The 11,242-nt window shown below is 36.5% G+C and overlaps 1 protein-coding gene across 1 annotated transcript; it reads left to right on the top strand.

Annotated features, from left to right (window-relative positions):
- Positions 1 to 4,173: 4,173 nt before the first annotated feature.
- Positions 4,174 to 9,175, top strand: LOC132851620 (retinol dehydrogenase 7-like). Its single transcript, XM_060878592.1, has 5 exons — positions 4,174 to 4,319; positions 5,878 to 6,192; positions 7,807 to 8,065; positions 8,162 to 8,325; positions 8,437 to 9,175. The coding sequence occupies exons 2-5, from the start codon at positions 5,880 to 5,882 to the stop codon at positions 8,658 to 8,660; spliced, it is 960 nt and encodes a 319-aa protein (XP_060734575.1). The 5' UTR covers positions 4,174 to 4,319; positions 5,878 to 5,879; the 3' UTR covers positions 8,661 to 9,175.
- The last annotated feature ends 2,067 nt before the right edge of the window (positions 9,176 to 11,242 follow it).

The raw sequence follows: 11,242 nt of genomic DNA, 5'->3' as shown, positions 1-11,242 counted from the left end.
TCCTAATAACACATAAAAGATGTCAGATCTGGATTGTAGAGTTAAACCCCAGTAAGACCAGAACTAGGTGTGTTACACCTTCTTTTTTTAAAATAGTATCTCACAATAGTCTTGTGTCACAGTGGGTTTGATCTGAAGGGTAACTGTGTGAGCATGAAGACAGAGTTGAATCCCCTGATGTCCACTGACCCGAGCACCTGTCCTGTAGTAAATGTTCCCACTCTCTCCATATACGATCCAAATCATTTCCAGTGTAGGTCTGCTGAGATTTTGGCATGTTTTCAGCTCTTTGTGTTTGTCTATGTAAGTATTAGCTGCTACAATATCAGTCTGTTGAACCTTTATCTTAACTCAGATCAGACCAAATTCCTTTCTGTATAACACAAAGCCTTGCATATAATTTAAGTTTATATAACATGGACAGAAAGTCAGACTGGAGACAGATTAGTGGTGTCTGTTAGTGTTTGGAGCAAAAAAATTGCCCTTTCTCCAGATCAGACGTGAGCTAATGGAAGGTGAGCTAATGTAGGTTGTCTAGCATGAATCACAGCTTGAAAAACCTTTTACCATAAAAGATTAACGTATATTATTGGATTTCAAGCATTAACTACATTGTTTATATTTCAGTTTTTAAATACGGGGAATATTGTGTAAATAACAAACATTGGTTTCATATACAAAAATATGTAAAAATAAATAAATAAATAAAATTTTTTTTTATAAAAATGCAACTACATTATTATGACCATCATAAAAAAAACGACTCGTTCACCTGTTTTCTCATGACCTTCTTACAATGCTTTGTGTTTATTTAAACACAAAGTCTATTTAAAAGTTTAAGGCACAGTTATTTACATCTGCTCGAAATGTAATCAGACATGATTAAACCACATAATGACTCAAGAGCATTTGTACTGTATTAATATAATGTTGCAGGTCTAGTCTGTAGCAGAACATTACATTTGATATTGTTTATATCATTAGAAACCCTGTGCCAGTCTGTCCATATTCATCCCTGACCCTGTTGCATATTTTCTCTTTAACGCATTCAGTTTCTGATGTCTGTATATATATCTCTATAACTCCTCCTCACATGTTGCATAACTGTTGATTGCGGACTGTTGTGCATTCAAATCAGCATGTTTCTTACACCATAGCTAAACAAACAACTAAACTATAATGTACATAAAAAACAGAATATATATATATATATATATATATATATATATATATATATATATATATATATATATATATATATATATATATATATAATTGTATAATATACAATTGTTAGTCACTGTACCAATTCATTCTATATTTCCAGAAACAAATGCTATGTTTTGCATTCGTTTTGATGCATATTGTGCATTTTCTGTTAAACCAATAAACCTCATTTCACTACTGAAATATTTCTGTGTCCTTCAGTTATTTGATAGATCAAAATGAAATTGCTGATCCAAACACCTAAATATTTATAAATGAAAATCATGGAAATTGTCAGCGGTTCCTAAACTTTTGCATAGGACTGTATGTTATTCATGATTATCCATAAATCCATGCAAGATTTCTGGCTTGTCCAGAAGTGCATCTGTCTGGCATTCCACACTAGCATCATCAATATGATCACTTGGCTTCTCCAAGTGTAATTATAGGACACAGCTCACACTTCACCTGGTGCACAGATTAGCATATGATCATAAAGAACAAAGAATGAAGCCTGAGTCTGTCACATATACATTACAGCACAGCATTTGTCGCAAAATTACATCTTGTCAGGAAATTGAGCTCAGGAAACTGAAATGCAGATTACAAGCCTAAAGTTTGCTTTTCCACATTTGGTTCCATTTTCAAGACCCAAGGGGTAAACAAATGGTGCTGTGGAATTTAACTCCACATACACAGGAAGTACTCAGAAGAGTAAGAGAATTGGTGAGAATCACTGTGTAGACATGTATGTCTTTAGATTTAGAAAAATTGGGTTTTCAGTACAGTACATGACACATGTCATGAGAATATTTATTTTAGAGAAGAATGATACGATCACTAAATAATTTGCTATAAACATATGGTTATCAGCGTGGGATTCCTACAACTTAGCAACACTTTCTGTATGTTATCCTCATAAAAGTGCAATACATTATAATATTCGCAAGTTAAACTGTTGTCATCTGACTGGAAACTACAAAAGCACATTGCTGCCATTAAAGAAAAAATCCCAATCAGCGTATCCTTATTACGGAAATAAATAAATAAATCTTATTACAAGAAAACAATACAAATAAAGGAAGTATTTCCAAATCCCAGCATTCATACAGATGGAAAACTGGTCAGACATTTTGTTGTTGTTGATCATGATCGTAATCGAGCCACATTAAAAACAACATAGAACCTGCATCACAGATGTATCTCAGCTTAAGTTCGCAAGGATGCATTTTTATAATAAGAGCCTGACAGTATTTTGTAGAACAAAATTTTCACCCCAGACCTAAGTTATTTTACAGGTGCTGGTCATATAATTAGAATCATCAAAAATTTTATTTATTTCACTAATTCCATTCAAAAAGCGAAACTTGTATATTATACTCATTCATCACACACAGACTGATATATTTCATGTTTAATGTTTAATGTTTAAAATTTTATGTTTATTTCTTTTAATTTTGATGATTATAACTGACAACTAAGGAAAATCCCAAATTCAGTATCTCAGAAAATTAGAATTTAGACACCTGGTGCCAAACTCTAATCAGCTAATTGACTCAAAACACCTGCAAAGGCCTTTAAATGGTCTCTCAGTCTAGTTCTGTAGACTACACAATCATGGGGAAGACTGCTGACTTGACAGTTGTCCAACCATTGACACCTTGCAACCATTGACACCTTGCACAAGGAGGGCAAAACACAAAAGGTCATTGCAAAAGAAGCTGGCTGTTCACAGTGCTCTGTGTCCAAGCACATTAATAGAAAGGCGAAGGGAAGGAAAAGGTGTGGTAGAAAAAAGTGTACAAGCAATAGGGATAACCTCACCCTAGAGAGGATTGTGAAACAACTCCCATTCAAAAATGTGGGGGAGATTCACAAAGAGTGGACTGCAGCTGGAGTCATCAGAAGCATCTCGCCTGGGCTAAAGACAAAAAGGGCTGGACTGCTGCTGAGTGGTCCAAAGTTATTTTCTCTGATGAAAGTAAATTTTGCTTTTCCTTTAGAAATCAGGGTCCCAGAGTCTGGAGGAAGAGAGGAGAGGCACACAATCCACATTGCTTGAGGTCCAGTGTAAAGTTTCAACAGTCAGTGATGGTTTGGGGGGCCATGTCATCTGCTGGTGTTGGTCCACTGTGTTTTATGAGGTCCAAGGTCAACGCAGGAAGGAAGTTTTAGAGCATGTCATGCTTCCTGCTGCTGACCAACTTTATGGAGATGCAGATTTCATTTTCCAACAGGACTTAGTACCTGCACACAGTGCCAAAGCTACCAGTACCTGGTTTAAGGACCATGGGATCCCTGTTCTTAATTGGCCAGCAAACTGACCTTAACCCCATAGAAAATCTATGGGGTATTGTGAAGAGGAAGATACAATATGCCAGACCCAACAATGCAGAAGAGCTGAAGGCCACTATCAGAGCAACGTGGGCTCTCATAACACCTGAGCAGTGCCACAGACTGATCGACTCCATGCCATGCCGCATTGCTGCAGTAATTCAGGCAAAAGGAGCCCCAACTAAGTATTGAGTGCTGTACATGCTCATACTTTTCAGTTGGCCCAGATTTCTAAAAATCCTTTCTTTGTATTGGTCTTAAGTAATATTCTAATTTTCTGAGATACTGAATTTGGGATTTTCCTTAGGTTGTCAGTTATAATCATCAAAATGAAAAGAAAGAAACATTTGAAATATATCAGTCTGTGTGTAATGAATAAATATAATATACAAGTTTCATTTTTTGAATGGACTTAGTGAAATAAATCAAATTTTTGATGATATTCTAATTATATGACCAGCACCTGTATATACTGTCATTTATAACCATTCAAGTTCTCCATAAACTCTTGCACATCTGAGCAGATGGTCCATTAGTGTGTTCCAAAAGGAATAGTGTACATATGATGACAGACATTTCTTCTGGAGTCACTCTTACCTTTAGTTTATAACGTTAACCTTAGATATTACTTAAATGCGTGCGAGTGTTGATCACGTGACACGTAGCTCTGCGCTGATTGGCTGTGGAAGTTCGACTCTGCCTTTTGTTTAGATAAATTGGTTAGAGCGTAGTTACTTCCTCCTGTGAAGGGTTTCACTTCTCATCCCGAAACACCGCAGGTACGTGTTTGTATTGGAGCGAAATAAATCCATATGTTTTGACTATTTATTTATATAGAAAGCATTAAACTGACTAACTGAGACTGAGAAACGCATGGATTTATTTTAATCAGTTCTATCCTGCGCGTGGCTTAAAACTAATGCAGTAAAATTGCATGTATTATAAATGATCAGTTGATGTTGTAAAGTGTGTGCGTGCGTGCGTGCATGCGTGTGCGTGCATGCGTGTGCGTGCGTGCGTGTGCGTGTGTGTGTGTGTGTGTGTGTGTGTCTTTTTAACATGACCGAGGTTTGTAAACTGTGTAGATTCAATTCCTATCTGACCATATGCCGTTAAAATTGTAACTAAGTCCCTGTCCTTTTATTTCTATTTTATTTCTATGCAATTTAATTTATCATTGACATCCAGATTCCAGTGTCTACACAACAATAATTGTGATTGCACTAAAATAATCGTGATCTCATCATTGGAGTCTATTTGGAGGACCTTTTGTTGTTTGGTGTAATATTATTATTATTATTATTATTATTATTAAGACATGATACTGGAAAAGTCATTAATGCAGTTCTTCAGCATTAGTTTTACTCAGGATGCAAATGATTTGTTTCCTCAAAGTGCACTCTGGAGTCTATAATGTCTTTTACTGTGCCCTGTAATAACCATCCAGAGATAACACTGTTTTATATTGTTCCCCTCCCTCATCCTTTTCTGCACTTTGGCCTCCATTTAAAGTACTCCATTATGGGGTCAGAATTGTTTCGTTATTCTGAATAAATATACTATGATCCTATACTATGAATAATAATACATTGTGCAATAATTGAAACTTTTACACCTGCGGATTAAAGACCAGCTTCTGAAAACACTCATTTGAATTGTAGCTTTTGGGTGTTTTTTATTTTTAACAAGGTTTGGGAATTCATATCTGTTGCGCTTTGAGCCCTGTGGGTTTTTTTTGTTTGTTTGTTTTAACGCATTAACTGAAATTCAACAGTCCAGTCACTTATCATTTAGGGCTCTGAAGATCAGCTCTGCAATACAAAGAAACAAGGATTTACCCCATAATAAAATAAAATGGCTAGTAATGAACATTCTCTATTTCATAAGTAATTAGTGATTGTGATGACAAATTTTTACCTGCTTGAAAATATGTAATCAGTCAAGCAGAACACTTAGGCAAAAACAAACCTACCACAATTACTAAAAGGCAGCTTTGGATTTGACCTCTGGCTTGGTTTACCTATACGTTAATTTAGACATACATTTTGCTGTAGCATAATATTGTTTTGTAACCTAGGACAGAATTTGCCTATATGTGGTTCATAATTGGAGTTGGAGACAAATTCAACAGCAAAGATAATTCGACTAGAAGTCAAAATTCATAATTATTTCTGATGAGTGACCTACAGATCTTGCAAATGTGATTGACCTGAGTGCGATCTGCAGGACAGTGCAATGCTGGCTGGAAGCTTACAGAGTTGCACACAATGTTAGGAAACTGTAGCAGGATGTTATGTGAACACTTATGACACACCCAAACTGCTCCTTTCTGTGCAGCAATGTGGATGTATATCTTAGCTTTGGTGATCCTGTACTATGTGGTGCGCTGGTTCCGTGAGCTGGAGAGAGTTCCAGACCGAGGGAGTAAGTATGTTTACATCACTGGCTGCGACTCCGGCTTTGGGAAACTGCTAGCATGTCATCTGGACAAGTGCGGATTCTGCGTGGTGGCAGCATGTTTTACAGAAAAAGGTGAAGAGGAGCTGAAAAAGTCCTGCTCAAGCCGAATGTCAACCGTCCACCTGGATGTCAGAAAGCCGGAAAGCATTGACAAGGCCGCAGCCTCTATCAAGGAGCTAGTGGGGCAGAAAGGTGAGGAAAACATATCCAACCTATGGAGCTCTTCATTATTATGAGCATTTCATTACTACTGAAGCAAGGCTTAAAACTGTAAACGTGTATCGTTTCCCAATCAGTTTAAATTTAATATTAGGGCTAGATATATATGTACACATGCAGTCAAAGTTTTGTTACTCTTTTTTTTTCTGCAAGTTACTCCTTGCCTAGCTTTGTCTTACATATTATTTATTTCTGTAACACACACATGAATCAAATGTCAGTGAGATTCTTCTCTTTGGATATATAATACATGGAGGTTGGGGTTAAGATGGAGGGTTTATTTGAACCTATTTCCACTTATATTTTCTAGAGCCTTTAACTTGAAAAAGTTCACTGATGTTTAAACAAATATGCTAGAAAGCTTTTGGCAGTCTATGCTTACCATCTACTTTATTGGAAACAACTGCTGATTTATGTAAGGATCTAATCAGCCAGTCATTTGGCAGCAGCACAATGCAAAACATCATGCAGATGCAGTGTTCAGTGGAGAGGTTCAGTTAATGTTCACAATAAACCTCAGAAAGGAGAAAAATAAAAGCTTTCGGTGGCTTTAACCATGGCATGGTTGTTGCTTCCAGATGGGATTTAAGAAACTGCTGATCCCCTGGGAGTCTCTGGCGTTTACACAGAATGGTTAAAAAAAATTGATGATTTATGTAAACACCAACTGAAGCTCTTAATCTGCATGGTGTTTTTTATTGTGCTGCTGCTGCCAAATGCTGATTAGATGACTGAGTAAATGAGCAAGTGTACAGGTGTTCTTTTTAAACTGGACAATGTGTCCATACAGATGGGTAACATCCATCTGTTTTTGCTATGGGGACATATTTGTGCTCAAGCGTTGGGTCCAATATAAAGTTTTATTATTATCCTAGGATGAAACATTTCTATCCTGATGGGAGAGTTTCTTTATATATATATATATATATATATATATATATATATATATATATATATATATATATATATATATATATATATATATATATATAAAAATATAAAAATATAAATTCAACAGATCTAAAGGCAGTTGAAAAGCTATTGATCAGACAGGGCTCTAATCTCTTTTAAAGCATGGTGTTCATCACACAAGTATAGCTCCAGACACTTGTAGAATCACTGTAGGAGTTTATTCCTTGAATTTGTCCTCCATTTGTTTGTGTGGTTGTGTGTATGTTTGTCTCACACCTCCAAAGGGTTGAGGGTTCAATTCCTACCTCCACTCTGTGTGTTTGGAGGTTTGCATGTTCTCCCCATACTTTGATGGTTTCCTCCAGTTTCTCTGATTTCTTTGTCCAACCCAAGGACATGTGTTGTAGGCTGATTGGAATCTCTAAATTGTCTATAGTGTGTTAATAGGTGGATTATTGTTCTTTGTCGTGGGTTGGAGAAGGTGTCTCCCCTGCCTTGGGATAAGCTTCAGGTTCCCTGTGTTCCTGTATTGGATAATTGGTGGAGAAAAGGGATGCAAGATAATAGGTTTTAATGTGTGTGTTATCAGACAGGTTCTGTGTTTTGAAGATCATGCCCTGCAACGAAATGAGGTAATAGTCCATAAAAGCGCTAAATCTTTACTGTGTTTGGCAGGTCTGTGGGCCGTGGTTAATAACGCAGGGGTCTCAGTTCCATCAGCTCCCACTGACTGGTTGACCCTGGAAGACTACCGGTCTATGCTGTCTGTCAACCTGGATGGAGTCATCGGCGTGACCCTGAGTGTTCTTCCTCTCATTAAGAAAGCCAGAGGACGTGTGGTTAACGTGGCCAGTGTGTTTGGCAGGATCAGTCCAGTTTCAGGACCCTATTGTGTGTCTAAATATGGTGTGGAATCATTTAATGACACCCTCAGGTAGTGATAATGTGACACTGGTATTTTTCTCAGACTTTTCAAGTATCTGTAAAACATCTTGTGACTAGATTTGAATGACATGTTTTTGTGATTTAGGCTGTCTATGTACCCATTTGGAGTAAAGGTCCTGTGTATTGAGCCAGGTTTCTTTAAGACCACTGTGACGGACACCGACATGATACTCAGAAACATTAAAATGATCTGGGAACGATTACCGAAAGAGACCAAAGATGACTATGGCCTCGACTACCTAAGCAATGGTATATTTGGATAGATGACAAGTTCAGCGTTCAATAATGAGGAAACAGTTTTACACTGTGTAATAATACATTCGTGTTAACCGTATGTTTCTTTTTTTCCTGCCTGTCCAGTGGAAAAAATGCTGGAACAGAAGTTCTCCAAGATGCCAGACAGTGACTTGATGAAGGTTGTGAACTGTATGGAGCATGCCGTCTCAGCCGTGCGCCCTCGTACCCGTTACTCCCCTGGCTGGGATGCAAAATTTTTCTGGCTACCACTTTCTTATGCTCCCACTTGTATTTCTGACTACTTGCTACTTAAAGACACGGTCAAGCCTGCCAAAGCAGTGAATTAGACTAAGGCTGTCAAGTACAGTAAAGTCCAATATTTGGACAGTTTTGTTCTCTAGCAAGGATGGAAAAATCAAAATCTATTTGTTAGTTTCTGTCATTAGCTGGGGTAGAGTAGATTTAACAAGCAGAAAAAATAAACATATGTTCTAATAAATCTAATTCCTTCATCCGATTGATGTTTTTCTTGATGTGTTTGACTAGCTAACTAGCTCGAGTTAATGTTACATTTTAGCCTAGCCTGGTTTGTTTATGATTTGATTATGATCTCATTTATCTAGTCCTGCCTGCATTTCCACTATTTCAGGGCACTTAATGAAACACATTATATAACCCATCACAAATTAATATAATCCTTTGTAAACTTCCAAGTGTTTGATATCCTCCCTGATATAATCTACTTTGGGCTCTGAAAACGTGTTTTCTGGAATTTAAGATGGAAAATAAAAAATATGCATGTGTACATTTCTGTAATCATCATTTGTTTGGTATCAATAAAAACAAGGACTTAGTCATGTGACCAGGTTTCACAGAGGTGTGTTGGGATTTTCTAAGTCTAAGATCTACCTATAACATTCTGATCTTTAATTTCAGAACTTCAATCTATTGGATTGAATTTCAAACTTAAAGTATATTTTATAATAGCACAAGAGCAGAAACAAAACTGAATATTTCTTCCACCACATTAATACTTTGCATGCATTTACTTTATTTCTTTCACAGTTATCCAGTAAGATCGGGTGACATGATACATAAAGCCATGTTTCTCTTTATCTAAAAGAGAAAGAAGTTTATTAGGGATCATTAGAACGTGGTTTTACAGGCTTTCAGATTGTGTAATACTGTTCACAAAAGACTAACAATCATGCTTTGGAACTAAGATCTACAATGTACAGCACATTTTCTAACTCTACACACTTTACATCTGGAATTCTTCCACGTTCTACTTTACAGTCTTTTGATTCTGTCTGAAAAATGAAGTAACTGCTGTGTATCACATCCAGATGTGGAAAAGCAGCAGTGTTTATACACACACACATATATATAATGTATGTGTGTGTGGCTAGAATAGCTTTAGAGTGTATTGGCACAGATTAGAACTGTACTGGAGAACTGAAACATTATTAAATGATATTCCCTCAACTGGTTCACACCTTTACACAAGTCTTCACTTACACTGAAATCTGTGCAAATATGGCCTTCCATTATCTTTTTATTACTTGTTGAGTTAACTCTTGTACCCTTTGTGTTTGATCATAGGATAAAGGTGATCAGTCAGAATAATTCGTCTGATCATGTTACTTCACCTTTTTTTGCACCACTCAAATGTTCCTTTAACTTCATAATGAGGTCTCTTTAAATACATCTGTATTATAATGTTGACACAGTTTCCACAGTAATACCAGAAAAATGCAGGGTATGCACATGTGTAAAATAAGCACACGTGTCAGAGCACTAACATCAGGGGCATTATGAAATCTCTACTGATGGCCTCCTACTAATATAAACTAACAAGATATGCAGGCAGCAGGAGAGGGAGGAAGTCCTGACACAAGAGCACCACTTTGTGGACAAGCAAAGTATTCACTTCCTTAAACATTTCCATATTTTGTGGCGTCACAACCTGGAGCAGAAATGAACTTCATTGCCATTTGATCAACACAACTTAGCTTTAAGGTCTTCTGGGATATGTCTACATCAGTAGCGTATATCTGTAATGCTGACCTTGTGATGCAAAATTGTTCACGTGCATACAGCCTGGATAAGGACCACTGACAAACAGCAGCTTTCAAGTCTTCCACTTACACCGTCACTGACTTGATGGACGACCTTCTTTACACAGGCCTGCAGTTGTGCCATGATTTGTTCATTTTATTAATATAATTTTTTTATTAATATATTTAATAAAATCTATTAATTCTAAAATTAAATCTATTAAAATCTCCAGAGGATGTTCAAACCAAACTAAACTAAAAACTAAAGAACTACATCATGGACTTGTTTTGCTTCTTGTAGTTGGCTCTGGTCTACAGCCCTGTGAAGTCTTAAGATGCCATGCATGATTATATTTTCTCTTTTTTGTTTAGTCATGATAATTTTTTTATCCTGATACAAGTTGCTTTGTCTTGATCATGACTATCACATCCCCTCCCACATTTACCACATTGTTAATATTTAATTATTTAAACCTTAAGCCTTTATTTTCAAATACTGTCAATTGTATTTGTTGTCACTTATTAAAAATGATAGTTGTGTTAATTTGTGATGTAGGAGCATACAGATGATAAAAATACAGACATCACTGCCTCCTTAAGTGTCTGACATTTATGTGGAAGATGTCAATCACAAGTCTTTGATCAAAGTAAGAGCATGCCATTGTCCACGATGCTGCATTACTGCACTTTTGCTGCCTCTAGCACATTATCATGCAAAGATAATGAGAACATTAAGTCATGTTCAAGACCAAACAAGAAATATTTAAAAACAAAATTTAAAAAAATAAAAACAGCACACAATGCCTCTTAGGACTTCAATATTGGTAGAATATAAGGTGGAATTATATTGAACACAAAAGGTTTTAGAGCAA

Source organism: Tachysurus vachellii, chromosome 1, assembly GCF_030014155.1.
Source record: "Tachysurus vachellii isolate PV-2020 chromosome 1, HZAU_Pvac_v1, whole genome shotgun sequence".
NCBI classification, from domain to species: domain Eukaryota; kingdom Metazoa; phylum Chordata; class Actinopteri; order Siluriformes; family Bagridae; genus Tachysurus; species Tachysurus vachellii.
The sequence above is the reverse complement of the archived record's forward strand: the minus strand, read 5'-3'. Positions and strand labels throughout refer to the sequence as shown.

Coding starts and splice junctions, on each gene's coding strand:
- LOC132851620 (XM_060878592.1), top strand. CDS start 5,880: ATGTGGATGTATATCTTAGCTTTGGTGATCCTGTACTATGTGGTGCGC. Junction 8,066..8,161: donor TCATTTAATGACACCCTCAG/GTAGTGATAATG, acceptor TTTGTGATTTAG/GCTGTCTATGTACCCATTTG. Junction 8,326..8,436: donor CCTCGACTACCTAAGCAATG/GTATATTTGGAT, acceptor CTGCCTGTCCAG/TGGAAAAAATGCTGGAACAG.